Genomic DNA, 27,442 nt, shown 5'->3' with positions numbered 1-27,442 from the left:
AGCAAAAGAAGGTTTCCCCCCCCCCCAGCTTTGGTATTTAAATTCTCAGGTGATTTTCAAAATCTCTGAACCAAGAACCATTTGTCTCACCCTGCCCTGCTAACGTGAGCAAAGAACTAGATAAAGCACAGCGCGCCCTGCAAATCACCAGTGCTTGTCAAGGGTCAGTTTGAGCAAATCGATCCGTGCGCACTAGTGGCAATGAAACCATGTCCCCAGTCGCGCGAACAGAGGGTGACACAGGGAGACTTTGTGCCGTGTGTGTGTGAGGGGCAGGAGGGGGGAAGCTGAGAGCTACTGAGCCAAACTGTAAACGCGGATTCCGATGCAAAGCACGTCAAGCCGGGGGAGCTGGCTTGCAGTATCCCTCGCTCCAAGGCCTTGCAGGGAGCTGCTACCTGCGTGGCTGCGGCGCACTGCCCGGGCTGGGGGCTGGGCGCTTGGCGCGAGCCCGGGACCTGCGCTTGCATCAGCACCTCGCCCGGGCTGCGCTTGGCCCCGCCTTAGCAACCCAGCTGTCTCCAGCGTCAACACTGGGGCGGCCGCGCCTTGGAACCCGCCGCGTTCGTCACAATAGGTGGGGAGCGGCGGCGGAAATTCGGAAGCCAGGTGAGGGGAGTTTGCGCGGGCCGCGGCGGCGGGGGGCCGGCAGGGGGCGCCGCTGTGGCCGGGATGGAATGTCACGTTTCCACGTGGGGAGCGGAGCTGCAGGGCCCGCCCGCCCGGCGGGGTTAAACCCGCACCTCGTCCCTCCCCCCCCTGCCGCTGGAGCCCTCTCCTGCCGCGCCTGGGGCTGCCCCCGGGACAGGGGTGCAGCTCCCAGCCCCCACCGGGCCCAGCAGCAAATTAAATGTTCGTTGTCGTTATTGTTCCTTCCTCAGGACAGCCCTAAAGCCCCAAGCTTCTGGGGGCTGTTGCTGCGCTGCCCTTAAAATACCCCACGGGCTGCTGGAAGGCGAGAGGTAAGACTAGGCTAGTGCAGCCCCTACCGTCCCTCCGCACTCATGGCTGGTTTGCAATGCGAGCTGTAGTCGTGGGGGTCAGAAAATCAAGCTGTGGAGCCCTACATCGCTCTCCATCCTTCCTCCCCAAGGCATGTCTTTTCCTTCCCTCCAGTCGTGCATTATCACGTGCTGTGTTTCACGACCCATCCCTTACCTCAGTTTCGTAGCATTGACACTTCTGCATGGCTCCTGGCTTCTAAAAGGGTACGTCTACACTACCGCGTTTTGTCGACGGAAGTTTTGTCGACAGATACTGTCGACAAAACTTCCGTCGACAAAGAGCGTCCAGACACATTGAGTTCTGTCGACAAAGCAAGCTGCTTTGTCGACAGAACTCCATAGTCTGGACGCAACGTTACAGGCAATAACACCTTCTGTCGACAGAGTTCTGTCGACAGAAGGTGTTATGCCTCGTAAAATGAGGTATACCAGCGTTGACAAAACTGCTGAGTTCTGTCGACGTTATGTCGACAGAACTCAGCGGTAGTGTAGACGCTGGTATAGTTTTGTCGACCAAAGTCCACTTTTGTCGACAAAACTAGGTAGTCTAGACACACCCAAAATGTCCTAGCAACTTCCCCGAGCCCAAGACATGGGATAGGTGTCAGATCCTTAACAGCCCTTTCTGTGTTCCCCCTCTCCTCATAATCTTTCAACTCCTTTAAGATCTCATCCTTCCCTAACTCCCCCCCTCCACATGAAACAGCCTTCTATCTTAGCCCCCTGACTACATGTTCCATGCTAGGGGCTCACACTTTGCCAGATTCTCATTGGTTCTATTCCAGTCTTGAAATCCCCCAGGCTTTCCCAAGGTGTTCTTGTATTTATCAAATAGTCTAGTTTTCCCAGCACAAGGTAAAAAACTCAAGATGTACAGTAAGCAAAGGTGCAGGGGACCTTTCTGTACTGGGAAGAGTGAAAGGATAAAGGTGAATTTTATTGAATATAAAAATCTGTTTTGGTTCAGAATTTGGGTTCAAGGTAAGCTGATAACCTCAAATCTAAAGGAAAGGCACATTTGATATTTCTGTTAAGCCATTTCATACTCTTGTCAAAGTTTCTTTGTGTAGACAACTCCCCCCTACCCCAAATTCATTTCATGTGCAGATGCTGTTCATTTGGGATGAGCAGGAATGGTATTTACACTATAAAATGAAGAAAAATCTATAGTCAAACCTTTGTGCAGCTGCAAAAATCGGATGGTTTCTGGGATCCACAACTCAAATGCAGAGGACTTGAAAATGCTGACCAGTTTAGTTGTTAACATGAGGCTGCTATGATAACAAACCTCATCTATTTCTGGTTAGAAATCACTCAAGTAGCTGTTCCCCTGCAAAAACATATCTCCTTTAGTTGTCCAATAAAAGTAATTGTCTTTGAATGTTATATTGACAGCTAAACCTGGCTAATAATGAGTAATTTTATTAAGTTAAAATAAAATTATTCTGTACACATGGGGATATATGTCCTATGCCTAACATATAAGGTTGCAAAGAAGACTTGCTTTTTGTCTTACCAGAATTGCTAAGAACTAAGGTTCCTAGATTATAATAGTTAATAAAATAGTTATGTAAAAGATAAAAATAACACTTGATTCTACAAAGGAGGAATAGTCCTTTTGTTACAGATTAGGTATACTGTAATTTATCCTATCTCTGTAGTAATGCCTATGGCAAACTCCTTAATGACAGTAGTTAGCAGGTGGCCTGATAGTGATTCATAAATATTTTTTGTTTGTTTTATTTAAAAAAAAAAAACCTTGAAAATCTAGATGTCTCAAAATTGCCTAGTCAGCCAATATATGCAATCATGTGTTCTTGTTAGTCTCACCTGTCTCACCCCTTGCCTTTTTGTTACATTTTTCCCACATTTAAGACCTTAGATGTGCATGGTGTTATCTAATGGGACAACCTCCATGATTATAGCTACTTATGTGTTTCTAAGCCTGGCTTTCTAGACAAGAGGGGGCAAACTTTTTGGCCTGAACGCCATATCTCAGTATGGAAACAGTATAGAGGGTTGGCCGGAGTAAGCGTGTGAGGCACACGGGGCGGGAGGGTGAGGGCTGTGGCTGGGGTGCAGACTCTGGGGTAGGGCTGGGGATGAGAGATTTGGGGTGCAGGAGGATACTCCAGGCTAGGATGGAGGTATTTGGGGGGGGAGAGTGGATCAGGGCTCAGGAAGCGATTTGGGCCACACAAGGGGTGCTCAGGGTGCAGGAGGCAGGCAGTGCTTACTAGGGATGTAATAGTATAGTTGATTAACTGAAAAGCAAAAGCTGATTGGTTAATACTATAGCCTACATGCATTTCCTCCCTACCTAGTACATTTTTTTAGCATGCTGGCCAGCAGCCCAGCTCAGTCCCGGCTTGCACTGGGTCCTGGGCCTAATCCCACCGCGGCTCTGCATTTAAAGTAGCCCAGCTCAGTTCTGACTTGTGCTGGATCTGGGCGCTCAGACCACCCCACACTCCGGAAAGGGGCTGCCTGGGGACTATAGAATAGTCAACTAACTGATAAGAATTCATGAGGTTAATCAACTATTCAATTAACTAATATTTAACATCCCTAGTGCATACCTGAAGCAGTTCCTGGAAGCAGCTGCCTGTCCCCCCGCCGCCCGCCCCCGGCTCCCACACAGAGGCGGGTCCACAGAGCTCTGTGCACTGATGCCCTGTCCTCAGGCACTGGCTCCTAGCTGCCTTTGGCTGTTGTTCCTGGCTAATAGGAGTTGCAGTGCTGGTGATTGGGGCCGGGGTAGCATACAAAGCCCCCTGGCTGTCCCTGCTCCTGGGAGCCGTGCAGAGCTACTGGGGAACGGAGCGAGGCAAACTCTCAACCCTGCTCCCTGGTGGGAGTTCAAGGGCAGGATTAAAAGGTCCGATGGGATGCTTGTGGCCAGCGGGCCACAGGTGACCCTTCCCTACTCTAGATGGTAAATGCTTTGTGGTACAAGCTGTTTTATTAATTTTATACTTGAAATTGCCTAGGTCTCAATTATGATCAGGCTTCTGAATGATTTTGCATTGAATACTATTTGTTTGGTTTTAATTCTTCAGGTTTTTAAGAGGGAAAACAAGAGAGACCCAAAATCAAGAAGTCCAGAATGACCGGCAATCTGTGTAAAAGAGTTGCCTGGAGTGACCGTGAGTATCTTAAGAAGTAGATCTACTTTGCATGTATTCTACGATGATTTACAGTACAAAGCACTTGATGTGCATGTTATGATTGGCTATTATTAGTACACGGTCCCAATGTATAGGGTGAAGTTTCTTATAGATTTGAAGGATTGCTTACTGGCATACTGGATGTAGCCTTCCCAACACTTTTGTTTTGAAAAAAAAAAAAAAAAGAGCAATTTTTGGTGATTAAATCCAATTTAGTGGAGTGAATGTGCATGGAGGAGGAAGAGGGATATGGTAGCTGGGAAACATATGGAATTGAAGGTGACTTTCCATAGTTAAACACACGTTTCTGTGGAATGAGAAAAAGGTAGAGAGATAAGTATAAAAATGCTTGGGAAGAGGACTGGTGAGAGAAGTGATGGTGGAAGAGAATAAACAATTTTTTGGTAAATCTCAACACTGTTTTTTTTCCTTTTCTCTCTTTATAGAGGTTACCTTTGATATGAAATATGAAAGAGAACAAGAAAAGTCTGATTCTGACGTTGCCCACAAAGGGAAGTCAAAAGAAAAGGAAAAGCGACTGAAAAACACATTGTGGAACTTGGATGTACAGCCTCTCATCTCATCCAATAAATGGCTTCAGCTTCATGGACTCAAGAGAAATAAACTGTCCCTCTCTCAGATTTTATCTCAAATTGGATTTCAGCACAGGGAAGGTATGAGGGAAACCAATGGTAAAAACTAAATCTTGATTTGGAATAGTCCAGACTTCAATGGATTTTTTTTTTTAGCAACACAGTATATGTTGTGGAGCCTTTAACATTGTTTCTTTTCTTGGTACTATCTTAGAAAAGAGATAGGAAAGTCACATTATGCTTCTTAACTGTAGCTTGGAAACATATCACATGTGGCTTCTCATCTCTGGAGCAGAGAAAAAGGGTGTTCTCTTTAATCAGCACCATCATTTTTCTCACTTTAATCTTGATCCCAATCTAGCTACATTTGTGAAATAACTTTAGATACAGAATGTTCCAGAATCAGAACACACACAACCTTTCCCCTAGCACCTGAAATGTAACTGCCATAAGGACCTTATCCTTTGTGGACTGAAAATGCAAAGATTCTCCTGAGCTCCATGCCATAAACTATTATTGTCCTTCCAGTTGACCTGTGTGCATGGATTGTCGGAGAGTTTTCCCTTAGTGGTATCCAGCAGGGGAGCCCGCTGGAGTGGTGCTGGTATATAGGTGCATATATATCCCCACTTGCCCTCCATCCCCCTCAGTTCCTTCTTGCCAGAATGCTCTGACGCTGGGGAGGTGGGTGGGATGTGGATTGGACGTGAGCAACACAACTTGAAGAACACTTATGAAAGTAAGTAAACATTTTTTCCCAGTTGTGCAGCAGTTGGAGGAGAGAGTTTGTGAGAGAGCATGATTATAAATCATTTACATAATAATGCTTTGCAGCGCACAATAAGGCATTCCTGACATGAAGAATTTGCCGTTTAAAATGCAGTAGTTGTAATGCATTAAGAATTGGTTTTAGCTGTTGAATTTACAAACTTAGCTGGCTTGGACCCTGAAGAATTCAGAGTTTAGCACTACACATCCAGCAAAACTGTGTTCTTCCCTGCTAGAAGAGTTGCTTTCATTAGTAGAAGGCTAGAGGTTGTATACTCATTCTTTTCTGGATTAAGAAGTTAGACAATCCTCCAAGAAGTGAATGCTTCTTATAGTAAGTTTCACCAGCAAAAAGCCACTGGGTTAGCAGGGGAACAAGCTATTCCCTGGCTCTTAAATATTACCACGCCCTATGTTTTTCTGTCAATGGAGTCCCAGTTATGTAGAGCTACTGCCAAGAAATTTTTGTTATCAGGGGAGCAGAAAACATGCTTTTCCTTCTTCAGGGTATGCAATTGAAGATTTGTTTTGCAGCCCAGGTAGGCATAGCTGTGCTAATTTTGATCTAACTAGCATGATAAAAACAGCAGCATAAACATAGTGGCACCAGCCTCCAATGAGCTATATGAGCCCTTCTAGGGACATAGTCACATTGCTAGCACATGCTGAAGTTCCTGCTGCCTCTGCATCTTTGTTGTTATTTTTAGTGCACTAGTTAGTTTAAAACTAGCAGTGCAGTTATGTTACCTGTTCTGCAAATAGCATATTTTCAGATGCAATATATACATGCCTTCTGCTGCATTTACTTTTGCTCCTTTCAATATATGTCGTGGGAGAGCATCATCCATTCAGTTTTTTTCTCTCTTTTGACTGACAAATACTTGTACTTGCATTTATGAGGTAAATGGAGAATACAAAAGTTGAATTTCAGAAATCTGAAGTCCCAAATACCTTGTTTCCAGTAAGCAAGATGATACTTCCCCCCCATTAGATATAACTAGACATGATTGTAGAAAACAAAAATAATTTTTACAACTCAATATAAATAGAATATTTTTAAAGCTCACCAACATCACACGGATAGTACAAATCTTCTATCCCAGTTGCATGTACCTAAATTCAAATAGTAATTCTTTTTAGGATCAATCTATCTGGCAATGCAACATGTAACACTTAGTGGAAAAACTTCCCTTTTATCCAAAAAATCTTACTGACCCTTCAATAGAGGCATTGGTGAATGTGGTTCTTAGATAGCTGTAAAAATGTTATTTGGCTTACCAACAGAAAATAATTTAATGATAGTGCCATTTATTCTCTGTTCTTTTGCATATGACTTAGAAAAACAGTTTATAATAAAATAATCTCCAACTTGAAACCATTTATAATCTTGAATGTAGATTATGTGTCCACCTTGGGGAAATTTGTGGCTTCTCGGTATGCAGATGGTCTGTTTCCTCAATATTTGAGAGCACAAGATGGCAGAGTATATAATGTAAGTGTGACTGACTTTGTTTCAATAGAGTAATAACATTCCCCTATTTAAAAGATAATGTCAGTGTAACACTGATTGATTGAAGTGTCTCCGCTGCTAAAGAAATGTTGCCAGGAAATTGATGTATTTTCAAAATGGGAACTTTATCTTTTGCTGATTTTTATTTCTGTTGCACCAAATGATTAATGATACAGAAGCTGGGTTGCTTTTCTGATGACTGGTGATACACTAGCCCATATGAAATGTGGAGTAAAGCTTTGAAGAATATCCTGAAATTTCTAAGTAATAGATTTACCCTATAATGACAGGGAGAAAGCTTAAAAGGAATAGGACTAAACTGAGTGGTTACCAGTGAAACAAATGGAGGCACTCAGATGAAGAAACATATTGTGATGTCATAACTGATCATTTATTTCCAGCAGGAGGACACAAAGGACTTAAACTAGTCTGTGAATATAGTTTGATGGAACTCTGCCCAGACTTGTGCTCTAAGGAGCATGTTAGTAGTAGCTGCTATCTGTCCCATTATTTGAAAAGATGGAGTGTGAAGAAATCTGTGCATCAGTGACTAAGAAAAAAATTAATTCATAAAAGTAAAGACTTAAAAAAATGAATAGCATATCATCCTCTGATATCCAGAATCCCTCCCCAGTTATCAAGCATCCAGAACATCTATCGAGTGTAAAGCTGGCAAAACATAAAATTTCTGAGTGTGTTAGTCCACCACCTTTTCTGTGACCAATTCAGTTTTTAACACCTAATCCTGTGTTAGACTGCTGTATGTTCCTGAGAAATGATTTTCAGGACTACTGGGGCATGCTCAGATAGCATCAATACATAGTGTAAGGTAGGAACTAGACAATGGAGGTTTGCCTAATGACACTCTGAGAGAGAGCTCAAAGTTTCTATTTCTGACAGAATTTTATTTTGAAAACTCCTAGTCTCCAAGCCTGCATGTTAGCTCTTGGAGAATCTCTGGGAGGTGGGGGGATAGCATGTAAATGAACTTACATAAATTAACATAGAGTTAAATTTAGTAACAATCTTAAATGAATCAATCTGTAGCACGGAATCTCTATGGATAATTATTCCATGCTTGAGTAACAAGTAGGAATATACTGCTGACCCCCTCCCCTCACCCTGTGACCAGGATGGAAATGTTGACTGTGGAATGCTCAGGGAGTTTAGAGAGCTACAAACACAGAAAACCCAGTAATAATAGGGTATTTCAACTATCTCCATGTTGACCAGGTACATGTCACCTCAGGATGAGATGCAGAGATGAGACTTTTAGACACCATTAAAGACTGCTTCTTGGAGCAGCTAGTCCTGTAATCCATAAGGGGAGTGACAATTCTTGATTTAGTTTTAAAACAAATTTAGCTGAACTGCTCAGTAATAGGGATGTCAGTGACTAGTCAACTATCCGACAAGCAAAAGCTTATCGGATAGTCATCTAGTCCCTCGACAATGTGAGGAAATGCCCTGGACTGAGATGTCAGTAGAAGATGTTTTGGAACAAATAGATAAAGAGAAATAAGTCAATCTGTTGCTTCTCTACCAGATGACTGGAAGATAGCTAATGTGATCTCGGTTTTTAAAGAAGGCTTCAAAGGTGATCCTGGCATTTACAGGCTGTTAGGTCTAACTTCACTTAGGGACGTAAGCGACTAGTTGACTAGTCGAGTAACTACTCCCCAATACTGGGGAGGGAAGAAGAACCCTGAGCCCTGGGGCGGATCCAGACAAGTCGGGAGCCGGATGCGGCCCCCGGGCCTTAGGTTCCCTGTCCCTGACCTATAACTTTGCCTAGAGTCAAATGTCTTAAGGGCTAGAAAGAAGGTCTTAGGTTTATTTCCCTTTTGTTATCCAATTATTTTTCTTTCCAGTTGTGGGTCTTGGCTTTGCTTATTTTATTGATTGGGCTGGAGCTTATGGAAAATAAGTCTTTATATTTAATTTGCATTCCTGAAATTTGTACCAAATGCCTCAATATAAATATTTAGGCCCAACAATGTTTGGAAACAGAACAGAAACGCTGGCTCGACAAAGAAACATTTTAATTTTCTTCCGTTGTTTCTTATGAACAAGATTGAGATTATACTGCCCCAGAAAAGAACTATACATCCCCTTATTCCCCCACACAGCATTTTAAGAGCAAGTCACAATCTTGCCCTAACTTAATAACTAGTTTCCAAGTGTCTCAGTTTATCTATTCATCTGCTTTGCAATCTTTTCCCACCCTCAATGCCCCTATTTCTTTTAAGTCGCTTACCTTGCTCTGATCTATTCACAAACAAATCATGCAAACTAGTTGACGCTGCTCTGAACTTGTTTTAAATATTGTGGAATGCAATCAGAATAAAGCACAGTGGCTTTTCCATTGTATGTGAGTGATTCAGAGGCATTTGTCAAGTATTTTCTGCTAAATTAGTGGAAGAAAAACTGGTTGTTTCTCTTGCTACCTTGGCTGGCATATCTGGCACTATAAATCAGTCATTGCAGCTTTGCTGGATTTGGGATTGCTTTGAGTTATTTGTTTCGATCTTTGTTTTCATTCATTTATATTTAAATAAAGCTGACAGCCAAAAAAGAGCTAATTCTTCATTTTGTGGACTGTCTAACTGGAGCTATTGAGCTGTACAAGCAGAGAATGGAATGGCTAACTGGTGAAAGTCGGCAGATATTTGGAGTGATTCAGGAATCATGCATCATCATTGTTCTGGACTTTGGTACTGTGTGTGGAACAGAATTTGACCTATGCCGTGATGCGCTTTCTATGGTCCTCTCACAGCAAGTGGCCCAGCTCGCTAAGTTTAACCTCATTTGGTAAGGGAAATTATATTTATTTCCTACTTTTAGTTAATGAGATTAAAAGGAGCACTATAGAGTATAGATCTCTGTTCTGATGATAGACTTGCTGCAGTAGTCATGATCATTATTATTGTTTGTATTGTAGTAGTGCCTAAAGCCATGGTGTCCAACCAGTTCTGAGGCAAACTAGCCACACTCAACTGGCCAAATAGCCACATGTGGATAGTGGCTAGCATGTTGGACACCACGGGCCTAAAAGCTACTACTAAGTTGAGCACCTCACTATGTTAGGTATCACATGTCCAAGACTGTTTGTTCCCTAAAGAAACAAGACAGATTGGGAGAAAGGAAGTATTGATGTGCAAATTTTATAGGCGTGACACCATGCTGCAGAGCAATAGTGATTTTTCCCAGTGTCACACAGTAAATCATACAGCAGTCGATCTGGGAAACAAAACCAGATATCTTGAGTCCCTGTTCAGTGCTTTAACCAAGAGACCAGATTCTATTCCTAGAATGAGTAAATTAATTTGTACTTAGCGACAAAGAGGCCTAGTTTTCCAGATTCATATGCATGTGTAACTCTCGGTATACCATGCCCAGTGAGCCCACCAACAGAAAGAACAATGAGTCTGCTCTACTGCCTAAGCTTTTAGTTCATGTGATACAAGCTCATGCACTAAACTCCAGTGGTTCCAGGTTTGATTCCACCTGCAGATGATCTGGGTCTGCTGGCGTTACACATGTGCAAACTTTTCTTAATATAAATGTTTGCACACACAAAACAGGATTTACATTCACATAAGGATGGAAGTTTGTGTGCATGCAAGTTATGTGTATGCTAAGGTTTGTGAACAGCTTAATACTATTTTGAAAATTGGCTTCAGAAAGTCTATTAAAGTTAGATTGTGACTTCTAATGTCATTTTGTACACGATTTATGCCACAGACTTGATTCCAGTATCTCCTCCCAATAAATCTGAGGTTTGAACAAGTGAGCTTATACAGGCAGTCCCCGGGTTACGTACAAGATAGGGACTGTAGGTTTGTTCTTAAGTTGAATCTGTATGTAAGTCGGAACTGGCGTCCAGATTCAGACACTGCTGAAACTGACCGCCAGTTCTGACTTACATACAGAATCAACTTAAGAACCCCAAGCGTCCCCAAGTCAGCTGCTGCTGAAACTGATCAGCAGCTGATTCCAGGAAGCCCGGGGCAGAGCAACTCTGCCTGGGGCTTCCTGTAGTCAGCGCTGGTCAGTTTCAGCAGAAGCTGACTTGGGGACGCCTGGGGCAGAGCAGCTGGGGTGCTGCTGGGTTGCTCCAGTAGCGCCGCTCCTCGGTGCTACTGGACCAACCCAGCAGCACCCCATCTGCTCTGCCCCAGGCGTCCTGATTCAGCCGCTGCTGAAACTGACCAGCAGCGGCTGAATCAGGACCTGGGGCAGAGCAGCTGGGGTGCTGCCGGGTTGGTCCAGTAGAGCCCAGAGCGGGCGCTGCAGGACCAATCGGCAGCGCCCCAGCTGCTATGCCCCAGAGTCCAAAACAAAAGCCTGGTCTGCTGGGGGGGGTGGGGGGAAGCACACTAGCTGCGCCTCCTCCCCCCAGCAGACCAGGGACACGGGGAGCAGAGCCGCAGTGGCAGCGGGGTGCCGCGCCTCTGAGGCTTTGCCAGAGCAAAGCCTCAGAGGCGCGGGACCCCGCCGCGGCTGCGGCTTCAGTCTGGGTGCCTGTGGTCTGCTGGGGACGGTCCCCAGCAGACCACAGGCTCCCGGACTGAAGCCGCAGCCACGGGGGGGTCCTGCGCCTCTGAGGCTTTGCTCTGGCAAAGCCTCAGAAGCGCGGGAACCCGCCCGGTGCCCCTGGTCTGTTGGAGACGGTCTCCAGCAGACCAGGGGCACCGGAGCAGCTTACGAACAGGGCTTTCTCGCCCCGACCTCCGGGGCGAGAAAGTCCCGTTCATAAGTGCGGATCCGACATAAGTCGGATCCGCGTAAGTCGGGGACTGCCTGTATAGCCTTTGAAAAACACCCACTACATTTTTTAAAAGGTGATCTGCAAAGTTATATAAAAATGGAGGCACAATAAAGTGAATTTATCAAGCTCTGGGGTATTTAGCACAAAAATATGTTATCTTTTTTAAAAATTTCTGTGATGATACATCATTGCTATCCCAGATTTGCTAGAAACTCTCCAGAATGATGCTTTCTGGAATGTCACAGACATTCTAGCCACTTGTTTTTCTTTTTTCTTCTTTCTTTTTATATACACACATGCATGCACACTGCGCACGTTTGTAACGCCTTCAAAGCAAAAACTTCAAAGCACTTTAAAAACACCAATGAACTCAGCATCCCAACTTTCTGGTTTGGTAGGTAGGTAATTATTAATCCCATTACAGATGGTATGGAGGCTAAAAAATCACTCTTCATTCACAAAGGTGACACAATAAGTCAATTTTTAGATAACATGGTAATTTTTTTTTTATCTTCGCAACACTTATTGTTGGAGTATTTCTGTTTTCTTCTCACCACATCTCACCAGCCTGTATAGTTTGCTACTTCTCAGATAGATCTTTATTATTGGTTCTAGCATGTTTAATGAGAGAGATGCTCTAGAAACTGATCTTAAAGCAGCGTTATTTATAAAATAAAAAAATATAAAATCATGACTGGTGTAAAGTTAGTAGATAAGGAAGTGCTATTTACTCCTCAGAACACAAGAACTAGAGGTCACCAAATGAAATTAAGAGGCAGCAGGTTTAAAACAAACAAAGGAAGTACTGTTTCACACGATGCATAGTCAACCCGTGGAACTCTGCCAGAGGATGTTGTGAAGGCCAAGACTATAACAGGGTTCAAAAAGAACTAAATAAATTAACGGCAGATAGGCCCATTAGTAGTCAAGGTGGGCAGGGATGATAACCGTAGCCGTTTGCCTGAAGCTGGGATGGGCAACACTTGATCATTACCTGTTCTGTTCACGCACACTGGAGCATCTGGTATTGGCCACTGTCGGCAGTAGGATGTTAAATTTTGATTAATTAACTAATCAAATAGTCAATGGGATTTCCATCGACTATTCGATTAGTCAGTAAGGACTAGCGCAGTATCCCAACAGGGGCTCTTGTGCATTTCAAAGACTGAAACACCGTGTGGCGCCGGGATCCAGGGGGGAGTCTACTGACCTCGAGCTCCATGCAGGCGCTTCCGCTTTGAACATTTCAAAGTTGGAATGCTGCCACTGTGCCCCTGTCCCCTCCCAGAACTCCCCCCCCAGCACACCCTCTTCCTTCCCCCTGCTCTTGCTACCTCTTTCTGATAGAGGCAGAAGGTGGGGGGGGGGGGGGAAGCGACTAGTCGATTAGTCTCTTGCATCCCTAGTTGGCAGACAGGATACTAGGGTAGATGGACCTTTGGTCTGACTCAGTATGGCTGCTTTTATGTTCTTTAGTTATCTTAATTCTGCTTAGGTAATATCTGCCTTAGAAACTAATTTTCAAACTTGTAGTGGATTTTGAGGTATTTTGCTTCTCTATCTCATTGCTTGTTAGTTTTTAGACTCTCCTGTCAATGGAATACCACAACCTCAAGAATTGGTGGTTTATTATCATTAAAAGTCTAATAAAGTCAAAATATTTTGAGCTCTGCTGTTGTATGTTGCTGGTGGCTCCTTATTACTCCTGAATAATCATTGATGTTATTTTTAGCACTGCACAAGATCTTGTGAAGTGGCAACAGAAAGCTGTTCCTCTGTCTGAATATTCTATAGAGTCGGCTGTTAAATGGCTCTGGAAGTTGGACCATATGCCAGCCATCAGCCACACTAGCTCTGCTGAGGCTCTGTTGGAAGCCATAAGTGATAATACAGTAAGTTTATACATCTCTTCTGAACTCTCCAGTAAACTCAAGAATATTGAGTGGAAGAACTGGATTGCAAGTTTTATTCTAATAAATTATGATGGGCTAAAGAGAGAACTTGTGGCTCTCTAGAAGGTATTACTTTCCAGTAGATTTACAGCCCATATCTACCAATACCCTATATATAGTATTTTTGCCATTAAATCTATTTATTTTTAAAGGGCCATATTATGGTACTCATTAAAAGAAAGCCAAAAGATATAAATATAAATACCATCATTTAAGCCAGCCACTCTGCTACCAGATTTACCCATTTCTTTGTAGTATGCTCATTTATTAGGATTACTCTTCTGAAATCAGAGGTGAAGGTTGATAATTCTATCAATGTGCTGCTTGTGTCACGTGTGTTCTCAAACAGAGCTCTACTTTTTCCTTCTGCCAACTCTCTCCCAATGGAGCTATCCTGCAGGACCTAAGTTCCCCAAGACTGGGTTCTTCCAGTCTTAGAATCAGATGAAAACACACTTTCACAGTGCACATATGAGAGGGCTGGTTAATCAGCACTCAACAAGCTGACCCCTTATATGTCCCTGGGCTCAGTAGGCTGTGTTGGACAACAGTGCCAGGCTGTGACCCTCATCTGCCCTTGAACTCAGTGGTCTGGGTTAAAAAGCACTTTAAGCTGCCATCCTCTCATACCTCCCAGGTTCAGCACTTTCTTATCCCCACTTTCATTCAACAACCGTTCTGCTAATAACCCATTTGATGAGCAAAACCCCGGGATATTTGGGTGGTACAGGGATCTTTAGCTTAGGTGCAAGGAATGTTGTTGTAGAATGAATGGGGAAAGTAAAAAAAAACAAACGTAAAAAGGGTGGAGGAGTGAAAGAGAGAGAAGCAACCAACTTAACCATGACAATTATTTATTTCCAGGAAGTAACCATCCAAGGGGAGCCAAACAATATTAAATCTAACTTAAATCTGATTACAAATGTTAGGGCTAGCAAACCTAATCTGATCACATAAGGCAGGGTCAGAAGGATATAATGAGAGGCTGCGTCTAGATTGGCATGATTTTCCGGAAAAGCATTTTCGGAACAGAGCATCTAGATTGGCACGGACGCTTTTCCGCTTTCAGTGGTTCTTGCCTTGGAATTGCTGTTCTCTATTCTATACTCTATGCTAATGGAGATGCTTTTCTGTTCTATCTATGATGTAAATGAGGCTCGGGGAGTTTCTGGAGTTTAGGCGTGTGTTCCCCTGCCTATTCATTACAGAAGCTGGGGAAGAGAGTGGGGAGTGGTCTTTCAGACAGATTGGATACTATGATCTGGTTTGCCAAGAACACAGACAGAGTATGTAACAACCCCACACCTGTGGCAGTGAAGACACATTAGGCAAAAGTCATTTCTGGTGAAAACTGGTACAACTTGCTTAAAGCAAATTCAGTAGTACATTTGGTCCTCCGAGTTCGGACTGAGTTATCAGTTTCCACTGGGGATATGCAAAAGGTGAATACAAGGTTCCACTTGAGTCTTGACTTTAAGAAATTATTTTAAGTGGGATATAGGCTTAATGTTTCTCTACCATGGATGGATGTCACCCTGGATGAGTATTGACTGGTGTAAGTTGATATGAAAATTAAACTGGAAGCCACTGCAGGGAGCGGGGGCTTCCTTTTGAAATGTACAAGAACTCCATCAACAGGCCTGCCAATGGGAGAGCAAAGGAGGCAGTTGCCCTGGGGCCTGGTAATTCAAAGGGGCCTAGGGTTCCTGTTGCTGCTGTGGCAACAGCAGTGCCCTGAGCCCTTTAAATCACTGTCACCGTGCTCCAGGCAGCTTTTAGGGCTGTTGGGAGTGGTGGGGGCACCATGCGGTATGCTTCAGGCAGTGCTGGGAGGGGCACTGCTGTCTGGGCAGCACTAAGGGCTGCTTGCCCTCAGCCCCACCCCTTCTGGATAGCGATGTAACCGACTAGCTGATAAGCAAAAGCTTATTGGCTAGTCGATTAGTCGCTCCCCCTCCCCTTGCTGCCTCTAACGGAGAGAGGCAGCAAGGGGGTGGAGCAGGAGCCAGTGCTAGGGGGAGCCAGCTTAAAAGTCAGTTCTATCTAACACCGTCTCCACAGGGGGGAGGGGAGGTAGAGGCACAGTGGAAATGGTGCGAATGGGGATTGAAACAGTCTCTGCTTGTACCACTTCTGCTGCGATTCTGCTTTTGAAATGTACAAGAGACCTAATGGGGCTCTTGTACGTTTCAAAAAGAAGCCCCCGCTCCCTGCAGAGCTTCCGCTTTTGAACTGTAGCAAGAGCTCGGTAGTTCAAAGGTGGAGGTGCCCTTATAGACTAATCGAATAGTCGATGGAAATCTCATTGGCTATCCAATTAGTTAGTTAATCTAAATTTAACATCGCTGCTTCTGGGAGCATGGAGCCAGTTTCCTTCACACTCCCCCACCTTGCCCTAGGGTCCAGCTTAGCTGTCATCTCCCCTGCTCTTTAAGGTTGTGTCTACATTTTGAGCTGTGGCTATAATTCCTAGTTCAAAGAGACATACACGTGCTAGCCCTGATTGAGCTACTCTGCTAAAAATAATGTAGCAGTGGCAGTGTGAATGGTGGGACAGGCTTGGTACTCAAGTATATAGTGGTCCAACATGTTAGGTATATTCTCGGGATAGCTAGCCTCTCCTAGCACTTTGCAACTGAACCTACACTTTACTTTTAGCATGCGTGAACTTGGATTTACAGCCTCAGTTTAAAGGGTACACATACCCTTTAGAAGGCAAAGAAGGAAACAATCACTAGATCTAATGGAGTATTGAATCTGTTTTTCTGTGCTGCTATACCTCACCGCAGCATGAAGACGCAGATTGGTTCTTGAATACCTTCCCAGGCTCAGTTAGTATTATCTTCTCTTATTTCCCTTAGTGTGTGGTCCAGAGCTCCTTACTGTGTACATGGGGAGCTAGAGTGGCTTCTTTTTAAAAGTGATCATTTACCAATACATACACAGTGCCTGAGGTGCCGCAGTTAGTGCCATATTCTGTCTCTGCTATTATGGTGTGATGGCATTGGGACTGGTTCATCTGGCACTTCAGCCAGTTTTATGCTAGTGTAACTCCACTGACTCACCTATGCTTTGCACCAGTGTAAGTGAGGAGGAGAGCCCAACCTCTGTTAGCCTCATGGCTCTCATAATGAATCAGCTCTGATTTTTCTTTCCTCATGTCAACACAATGCAGCGTTAGAATAAATCCAAAGCAGCTATACACAAAATAAGTCTTCCTATTCTTCTTTTAATACTATGCATAATGTATCTACCATAGGTTGAAGCTGTTTATTACTTTGCTGTGGGTGATTTTCCAAAGGACATGAAGCAGCTACTCTTGCAGAAGGTTTCTAACAGCCCATACCCAATCCACACAGTATCTTTTAATGCCAAGGAGGAAGAAACCATTCTTTTCCTAAAGGAGCTGAGCCATCTAACCTCTGGAAGGTATGGAGAACACTACTATTAGTTAGTGATTTCAGTACTTTTGAAGGACTATACAATAGGAACATGTGACTCCATACAACTTACCTGGGAGGTAAGTGAGTATTATTCCAATTTTACTAATGATAAAACTGACACACATAGATTAAGTAATTTTCTTAAGATCATAGAGGAAATGATTGTTAGTGCTGGAATGAAAATTCAGGTGTTCTCGTTCTCAGACCAAATCCCCCTCCACCCATATACTCCTGGTCTCTCTTTAAGCCTGTTTCTCATTTGTACAGTAAGCTATCTGTCAACTCCTCCTATTCTTGGCTATGCAGAAAAAAGGTGTAGGAAAAAAAGATGAACACACAAATATGCTGAAACAGATGACTGGCTAATTTGTTTTCTATATTGAATTGCAGTAATAGCTGTCAGCAACAGTGAGGAATTCATAACCCTTTTGTATTAGGTATTGTACAAACACATAATAAAAAGACAACCTCTATTTCAGCTCACAGTTAAAGTTATGACAAGACACAGGAGGTAGACGAGACAATGAAATGGGTGAGTGGGGTTGGAGAAATAACCATAAAGCAAACATATTATTGACTTAATTACAATCTGTAGAGTTACGCAGAGGCTGCAGTGATCATAGTTAGCAGCTGTGCTAGGTAAGTGTTGGAAAACTAATATGGCAAAGTACAACATGTCCACAAGTTCTTGGATATATTGGGGACAATTTCTTGTTTCACACAATGGAGTAAAATAACTGAAAGGATAGCCATTTTAGACTTAATTCCATCTAACAGACAGGAATTGGTTGCTAATTTCAGATTGGTTGCTAATCTGAAACTTAAAAGCAATTCGGGTGAAAGTGATCACGAAATGATAGATGTCATGATTCTAAGGAAAGTGGAGTGAGAGCAGCATATGATTCCATGCTGATGTGCCCAGTGCCCCAACTCCTTGTATTATTCCTGTATCTTTTTTCTCTCTTTCCCTTCTCAGGCCACCAAATTTCCTCCAGTTCCACTCCATCCATTTATTATCTGAAATTTTGCACTACATTTACTACTGTTTGCCTACAGATGCGCACACACACATTTTGCATGATGGAGCTGCTGTGGGAATGTAAAATTGGTTGCATTCAGCGTAGAGTACCAAATGCTATCTGTAATATTATTGTACATTATATGATATTCTGAACTTATCATTAGTCCATTGTCAGATCCTGCTTCCATTTCTGAGCCTGGTTCATCTTGCTTTCATTCTAGAATATGAAGTATTATTACATGCCAGTATGTTCAGAAGCAGTGGTGGTACTCTACCTATTCTTAATCACTTTCAGAGAAAAGGTCAAAATCTCAGTCACTTTCCTGGCATAGAAGCTGGACTCATGAGCAGTAGTAGGTTTTGATGATCTGCTAAAGTAACTGTTAAATGCATGCTATAATGTAAGCACACTGCCCCTTTTGGGTCCCTAAGTCCAAGTTCCTGCTCCTGAGACTTGCTTGTGCTGCAGAACTTTCCACCTTGGTTGCAGTTCTGCCTGTACCCAAACTACGTAGGCTGTCCTGCATGATTATCTGGAAATCATAAGGCTAGTGTGGCTTTCTCCCTTTTGTGCACTGTCACAACCTTGTTCCTCTGCTGTATCATGAATACCATGGACCCCAAAGCAGTGCATAATATATGTCCCATGGTAATCACCACCTGCAAGAGAAAACAGTTATTGTCACTTCCTCTTTTTATATCAATAGATTCCCTCTGTCCTTCCTTCTATATGGTTTCAGGTGCATAGTAAACAATCATTGTTTTACCCTCCCCCCAATTCTTTTTCTGAACCATGGATGGAGTAGTCTTGTCCATTAGTAGAAACTCTCCCAGAGTCCCAAGTGGCTTTTGGAAAGGGCTTTTTATTTGAGATATATTGCACAAAGTTTATCTCCTACTTATATGCTTTGCCAGAGGCTTGGCAACCAATTGTCTTTTTTTTTTTTGGTTGGGCCTCATTCCATGAGGAGTAACAGTTAATTTGAACTAAGGATTTAGTTCGAATTAATGTTTCACTGCTGCTTGTAGCTGCGCGGCAGTGAGTTCAGACTAGTGAAATTTCAAAATGGCGACTGGACGGGAACATGCAAATAAAGCCCGGGATATTTAAATTCTGGGCTCCATTTGCATCTCCAGTCGCATCATTTGCCTACCTAGCTCAAATTAACGAGCTAGTGTAGACATACCCTTGGATACTTGAAAAAATATTCCTGATCAGCATGCTGCATCAGGTAAGAGCTAATAATAAGCTTGATGCATTGACATGAATAATTAAACAATTCAGAGCATTTATGCTAGTGTCTTCATATTGAAGAACGGTATTCCCTCTTCTCAAGTACCCAATTTCTGGCCTCTTCACTATATGGATATAGAGTAACAAGAAATCAATGAGTTCTACAGAAGGACAGCAAAGATGTTCAGAGGTACATAATGAAGGGATAAACTAAGGATGATTTACATAAATTACTTAGACGTGAAAACCTATTTTATATTACAGATTCCATGCATTTGCTGAGAGAACTGACCACATAGATGTCATTGGACTTGTACAAAAGAGTGAAGAGGATGGAGACAATAAGACTACCCAGAATTTAAGAAAATTGAAAGGAAAGGTGCCTATAGGTAAAAATAATAAAGGCTGTTCTTTCTTAAAACCTTCAGAAGAATCACAGTACAATTTAGGAAATTTAGCTAAGTGTTAATAAAAATAAGCCTGAGCAGTGCTCCCACTTCGCCATCTGGGAGAGGGGGCAGGACAAATGGCTGGTCTTTCTGAAGAAAAGGGAGGGAACCATGCAATTAATCAGAGGGAGGAGGAAGAAGGAAGGAGAAATGGACAAAGATTTGTGTATATGAGATGAGAAAAAAACAAGATAATTTTGTTTGGAAAGAGGGAAAGGCGCAGCTATACCCATGCTGGGGATGTGGCGGGAGCATTTTAATAGATGGATAAAGGTATGCTGCATATCTGAAATTACTTCTATGCCACTTTTTCTAAAGATGAATGAGGAGTAGCTTTAATCACCCAAAAGTGAAGTAATCCCTTTGAAATACACTGTATGGCATGTCTTAGTGCTATTGTGGACTAGCATTTACAAGTTAAAAAGGAAGCAAATTAGCCCTGTGCAATTACTAAGCATTATAGTCATGGTTATGGCATCACTGACAGCCAATCAGGAAGCTCCAGCTGTGTCTAAATTCTAAATCCTTTCGGAGCAGAAAATATGTTGACATGATTACTCTGTTCTTGCACGTCTGAAGTCTTTTGTGTTAGGTTGCCTCGTTGAATGATGCAGAAGGCAATAATAATAGAACTGCTGATTAGCCCCTACTATGTTTAGAAAGTGTTTTTTGCATATGTGAAGTAAAAGGAAATAATTGGAAACTGAGGCTATGTTTACAGTGGCAAAGGTGTACTGATGCAACTGCGCTGCTGTAATATTGCTCGTATAGTCACTCTATCCCTGTGAGAGAGAGCATTCCTATTGACGCAGTAAAATCCACCTCAAGGAATGGCAGTAGCTATGTTGATGGTATAAGCTTTCCCACTGATGTAGTGCTGTGCTTCTTCTGGTGAAACCTGTCACTCGGGGCTTTTTTTTTTCACACCACTGAGTGACATCAGTTTAGAACTAGAGATTTACTTTTCTGAATGTGCTGTTTTATGTACATTAAAGAGAAGGACATGGAGGTTCTGATGCTGTCTTTTTGCATTGTGAATACAACAGCAGTAAACTGAATCTTTTTGTTCCATTTTATGGATTGAAGGAGGCTATTTCACAGATGAAAATATCTGAGAGTCCTCGAGGTTCCCACAGAGTGTCATTCTTTGGCAAATACAAAACTCCATTTTTTACTCCCGCTCAGATAATATTCTTCAGTGAGTGAAAAATGAACTACTTAAGAACATTCCGTTAATTTCAGACAGGGGTCTAATTCTCACATCCTGTAGCCATTTAGAAAGTGAGCATGAGACCTGACTGAATCATAAAAGTTTGGATCCCTGCATCATTTCAGCAGAACCCAGGATCAGCTGGGGAATCCCCAGCTGACCCTGGATTCTGGGGAAATGCCACGGGGAACCTGGGATCAGCTAGGGAGTCCCCAGCTGACCCCCAGGCTCCACGGCACTGCCCCTTTGAAACATCGAGGCGGCATTTTAAAGGGGAGCGCCACACAGCTGAACCGGGGATCAGCTGTGCTGTGGCTGCCCTTTGAAACACCACCTCAGTGTTTCAAAGGGGTAGCGGTGTGAACCCCCAACTGACCCTCGGTTCCCCATGGCATTTCCCCAGAACGCAGGGTCAACTGGAGACTCCCCAGCTGATCCCATTCTGGGGAAGTGCTGCTCGGAACCTGGGGTCAGCTGAGGAGTCCCTAGATGACCCCAAGCTCTGCGCGGCATTCAGTGCATCATGGAGCCCAGGGTCAGCGGGGAACACTGAGTTCCCCGCTGACCTTGGGCTCCATGGCTTTAAAATGCACAAGAGTCCTTGCTGGGGACTCTTGTACACTTCAAAGCTGACATGCCTGCGTGCAGCCCAGAGTCAGTGGGACTTCCTACTGGCCCCAGGCTACACGCGGAGTTCTGCATTCCTCCTTTGAAATGTAAAAGAGCCCCAGCGGGATGTGGAAATGACTATCGATTAGTGGAATGCGCAAGTAACTATTGACTAGTCGAGTAGTTGATGGAAATTCCATTGACTACTCGACTAGTCAATTATATACAATTTAACATCCTTAGTACAGGGCTGGCAAGGTCCCTATGAAGCTCTGTGTAGCTCCTGGAAAGCAGAGAGTATGTTGCTCAAGCTTCTAGGTGTAGAGGCAGTCACAAGGGCTCCATGCACTGCCCCAATCCTGAGCATCAGCTCTGCAACTTCCATTGGCTGGATCACACAACTCTCAGCTCTGAGTCCCTTCCTGTACTCTGAACTTCTTGGCTTCAGCCTGGGGCTCATCCCGAGCCCAGTCCCTGAGCTGGTACCTCCAGGTGTAGCCCTCACCCTGGCCCACCCTGGTGTTTTCACCTCAGTCCAGAGCCTGTATCCCCTCCCACACTCCAAACCCCTGCCTCAGCCCAGAGTCCCATCCTACACTTCAAACCCCTTGGCCCCACCTAGTGTACCTGGTTAATTTTTGAAGTTTTGCCTTTAAACATCAACATTTTAAATAATGCTGCTGTGTTCTACTGCCACACAGTGACTGAGGCAGGGAAGTGCTGGAAGAAGTTAAATTCCCCATCTTGGCTTGTATTCAAAATAAGGCCACATCTTCACTTCCCAGAAGATAGATGCTGTGGCAGTCGATCTTCTGGAGTTCGATTTAGCAGTTCTGCTAAAGATCCACTAAATTGAATGCTAGAGGCTCCCCTGTCGATGCTGGAAATCCTACTCTTTGTGAAGGGTAAGGGAAGTCGACAGGAGTGTTTATTGACCTCCCTCTGTGAGGACAGCAATGAAACTCAGCTTAAGGGTACGTCTAGACTACATGCCTCTGTCGCCAGAGGCATGTAGATTAGGCTACCAGACATAGGAAAATGAAGCGGCGATTTAAATAATCACCGCTTCATTTAAATTTACATGGCTGCCGCACTGAGCCGACAAACAGCTGATCAGCTGTTTGTCGGCTCAGCGCGGCAGCCATGTAAATTTAAATGAAGCGGTGATTATTTAAATCGCCGCTTCATTTTCCTATGTCTGGTAGCCTAATCTACATGCCTCTGGCGACAGAGGCATGTAGTCTAGACGTACCCTAAGGTACATTGACTTAAGCTACATTTTTCACGTAGCTGGAACTATGTACCTTAAACTGACCTTTGGCTATTGGTGGACCTGGCCTCAGTTTGAGCAACTTAAAATGTCTAATTGTCTTGCATTTGTCTATTCTCCCTTTGTAAAGCCTGATCTGAGTCAGGTGATCACAGAACTAATTAATATTCCAATTCTTTCTTTCTTTCTTTCTTTCTTTCTTTCTTTCTTTCTTTCTTTCTTTCTTTCTTTCTTTCTTTCTTTCTTTCTTTCTTTCTTTCTTTCTTTCTTTCTTTCTTTCTTTCTTTCTTTCACTTTTAAAAATGTTGCTGGTTTGGCAGGGCTTTTTGTTTTGCTGGTGGCTGTAAGGTACTTTCATGTCATGGAATAACAGGCTGTAATATGGGATAGCTGTTGGGAGGTTAACACTGGAACAGATTGCCTTTGGAATAGGTGTGATGATGTTCAGAAATTGGGAGGTAGATATTGGGTGCTTGTTGAGGATAAAATGTTAGTGGTAATGTGTGTGTATATGTATACACACATATACAGACATGGTAGAAGTTATACTCTCTTTGCTGTCCACAATCAAACCAAGCTAAAATGCAGTATTCACAATTTTAATTTTTAGTTATTTCTTGCTTTTTTGGAGCATTTTAGCTATCACTACTTTTGGTTATAATCCCCTTCAGGCAGAAAGTCCCATCTTTATTTGTACTGAGAAGTACATGTCTTGCACTGTAATAAGTAGTAAATAGTTAGTAAAAGGTTTTTTAATGTCTTGGGCTCAATTCTAAAGTTCTGTTGTTAATTTTAAAATATTATTCTAGTATGGATTTGAACACAGTTAATTGACTATTTTACTCTTTTAACACTGAGTCAGTGATACAATTTTAAATGTTTGCTTGGCATGAACTAAAAGCTTGTTGTGTAAAGGAAATATGGGGCTTGATTTACCTTTGTGGTGTTCTTGCTTAATGTTGGTGCAATTCTGCTGAAATCAGTGGCGTTACATAGACACAAAATTAGTGCAACACAGTGGTAAACCAGGCAGAAGAAAACTAAGTTTAAGTTCAGCTTTCATTCCTGCTGCTATTAGAGAGTCCATATAAAAACTGTAGGCATATTTGTCCAGCTGTCTTTTGTCTATTTCCAATGTAACCCCATGGACATCACTGGGTTCTCTTCCCTTTATGAAGTGGAACTGTCGAGTTCTTCAGGTAGATCCAAGGAGACAGTTAAACTGACAAGCAGTGCCGCGGGAGTGGGTCTGCTCTTGATTTCCCCCTCCGCTTCCAGCAGATATACCATGTCCACGATTGAAAATCAGGTAATTGCAATAAAAGTGGGCCCCAGCAGCATTGCTGTTGAGGACTATTAATACTTAATGGGAAAAATGAACATTAAGACATGGTCAACAGGAGAGCCAGTACCGGAGAGGAGGGCAGGAGAAAACAAGGATGAAGAATAGGACAGTATGATTGCGATCACTTGGGAGACTGTGCATATAAAGGACACTGAAGTGTATATTATTATACAGTATTTTTATTTGTGAGGGAGAGTTCTCGGGGGGAGGGGAGTCTCAAGCAGTTTTTTTTCTTTCTGTGACTTTTGAGGTGGAAGAAGATGAGTGTGGGTGTGAGGATTTGCCTGCGTATGTGGGATAGAGAAAAGAGAGAGCTGATCCCTTCAGGTGGATTCATTGCTGGGCATGATGCTAGGCAGTCTTTGGAGAGACTGGATTGATGTGGGGGACTAAACACCAGGTAGGACCTGCTTTGATATCTTGTCCTTGGTCTTGTAAATCCTGGTTGTGTTGCTTGGGTACAATATATTCTGTGTTGCTGGATTGTAGTCATATGCATTTATCTTCTAACGGATTTGACATCAAGTACATCTGCTATTAAATGGACATAAAAGAAAGAAGTGATAAACGTCAATAAATGATTTACAGTGAAATATTGAATCCCATTGTTACCTAGGGGCAAGGGCCACTAAGAAAATATAAATTAAAAAGTGACCCCTTGTATCAGGGAGGCACCCTGTTTCAGAGGATACAGGCTCCTTTCCCCTATCTACCATCGGTTGAAGCAACCCCTCAGTGTGTTCTCCCAGTGTGATGTGTAAATAAAGGACACCCTAAATTAAGATAAAAATGTACTAGGGAATTAAATTACAATAATGGGAAAAATGGGGATGTTAAGGAAGAACCAAAACAATAACACAAATGATAGTAAGCATCCTTACTCAACTGTGACTAAATAACCGTATATAGCAGTGTAGGGATTTCATCAGAGACGCATGACACCTGGGCCCAAATGTTCCCTTTGGTCAGGATGAAAAGAAGAGAAGACAGAAAAGAACTCCAAGAAAATAAACCCCTTTTACATTTCGAGGCGTCAGTGGTATTAGGCTGGATGGTGCCGTGCTGTCAAGGCCTGAGACCTACTATCCTAGAGCTAATTGAAAGCTCTCAGGGAAGAACTCCAGGGAGATCCCTGTGGAGAACTTCTGTGATGGTGGTGGATCACTGATCATTGATATTAACTCTTCTCTCTTCCTTGTCACAGCTGTGGTGGTCTGATGCTTACAGGAGCATAGATGGAAGAAGCCACACCCCCTCAGCAGCTGCGTAGGGCCTTAAAATGCTTCTGTGGTGCAAAACTCTGAGGTGATGGCATGTTCTGCTTGTTGGGAAAAACCAGTTATGGCTGATGAGAGCCAGCACAACTCAGAGTCTCCAGCTGCTGACAGGCATTCTGACCAAAATGGAGTCCTTGGGTCCAAAGTTCACTGCCTCCATTTTGAATGGTTTTAACTGACCTGTTTTAGTCCCAACACCATGCTGAAACATCATCAGTACAAGCAATAAGTTTTCAAAGCATTTACATTAGAAAGATGCGGAGAAGCCAGCAGAACATTTTAAAAGTGACTGTCTTTCAGCTTTTCAACGGAAACATTAAAAACCTTCACAGAATTAAATTGGAACCCCTTTAGTAGGAGATGATGATTTGAGAAGGAAATGTCTTTTTCTGATTAAATCAATGGAGGTTGCATTCATTAGCGCAACATTATGTTCATTACCTCTAGTAATACAGATGATTGATTTTATATTTTATAGTTTTATTTCCACATCACAGTGACTAGTGCATGTTTAAAGGCCTGATAGTTGTAGCTGATTGCAAATTTATAGCACATTTATTTTCTTATATAACTCTGCTTTAGTTTTGCCAACTCTGATTCTTTAAGCGGCGTTTCTTTAAAAATAAAATAAAACTGAATCAAGCGTTTTGATCAGAATATTTTTCTTCTGAGGTCAGTGAGAGACGTTTTGCTTTCAGTTTTATGCTGTGGAATGTTTCAGTTTGCTTGTTCTTTTTATGAGTTTGATTTTCCTATTAACTTGCATTGCTAAAACAGACCTCTTGAAATACAAGAAAATACCAGGAGATGGCAGTGTACAAAAACTAATTATAAAATATGATGTGGAAAATTAACTGCATTTCACATTTAAAATGGTGTTGCCGTATTTGCAAAATTTATACATATTCGTATAAGGCAATTCTGGGATGTTTATTGAACAGGTGAAATTAGTGGGTTTATTTAGTGTAGATTAACTGATACAGGTTGGACCTTGCTAGTCCAGCACCCTCGGGACCTGATTGGTCCCAAGGGAGAGGATTTGCCAGGCCAGGGAAGGTCCCTCCTCTTGTGGCCATGATGCCACCGGGCTAGGGCTCCAGCCTGCCCCCGCTGCTGCCTCAGCCCCCTGGGTCCACTGCTGCCGGGGCAGGAGTACCATGGCCAGAGCTGCACAGCTGGGGCAGTGCTCCGCAGCCACCTGGCTCTGCGGCCGGGTGGAGGGACAGGGCTGCAGCTCCGCAGCCTGGGTCAGAGCTCCCTGGCTGCCACTGGGGCTAGAGTTCCCCAGCCTCTGGAGCCAAAGCACAGCCCGAGCTCCCTGGCCAGGGCCGGAGATCAACACTGTGCTCCTGACAGAGTCGCTGATGCCGCTTACAGTACTCCTGCCCTGCCGCCAGACCGCCATCTTCCTGGGCTCTGTGGTCCAGGAACATCCGTGGTCCATACTGGAGTCCAGGGTAAGGGAGGTACAACCTGTCATTTATTTTAGTAAAAATGGGCTTGAGTATATTATCAAGTGTGACATATCCTGTAATTGCTTGGGTACACTGGACAGGACCAGAAGATGTTAAGATATAGTTGGATTAATTCAGTATTGTAATATGTAATTCAGCATTATGTTTGTAGAGAAAGGTGCACTTATGATTTAATCCTTTTATATCTCTTATATGTTCTATTATGTCATTCTTCCATCCATTCCATAAACAGTATTAAGTTCTCACAGACCACTCTGTCTAATTTATTCATAGCATTGTGTAGACTTCTTGAAACAGAACTACATGCTGTCTCTATTTTTCAACTTTGAACTTTCAGTTTTTGT

The 27,442-nt window shown here is 43.1% G+C and overlaps 1 protein-coding gene across 5 annotated transcripts in view; it reads left to right on the top strand.

Annotated features, from left to right (window-relative positions):
- Positions 1–301: 301 nt before the first annotated feature.
- Positions 302–27,442, top strand: part of VWA3B (von Willebrand factor A domain containing 3B) — a 107,371-nt gene continuing 80,230 nt past the window's right edge. For 2 of the 5 annotated variants that reach the window (XM_025178626.2, XM_006137418.4), the window contains exons 1-8: positions 621–962; positions 4,064–4,150; positions 4,618–4,845; positions 6,930–7,024; positions 9,603–9,853; positions 13,546–13,705; positions 17,025–17,194; positions 19,728–19,852. In XM_025178626.2, the coding sequence (XP_025034411.2) occupies positions 4,111–4,150; positions 4,618–4,845; positions 6,930–7,024; positions 9,603–9,853; positions 13,546–13,705; positions 17,025–17,194; positions 19,728–19,852 (1,069 nt within the window). In that variant the 5' untranslated portion in view covers positions 621–962; positions 4,064–4,110. The other 3 variants (XM_075916526.1, XM_075916527.1, XM_075916528.1) reach the window with 3 other exon arrangements.

The sequence above is a fragment of the Pelodiscus sinensis genome, chromosome 1 (genome assembly GCF_049634645.1).
Source record: "Pelodiscus sinensis isolate JC-2024 chromosome 1, ASM4963464v1, whole genome shotgun sequence".
In the NCBI taxonomy this organism is placed as follows: Eukaryota; Metazoa; Chordata; order Testudines; family Trionychidae; genus Pelodiscus; species Pelodiscus sinensis.
Note: the sequence above shows the minus strand (reverse complement) of the source record. Positions and strands in the feature narration are given on the sequence as shown.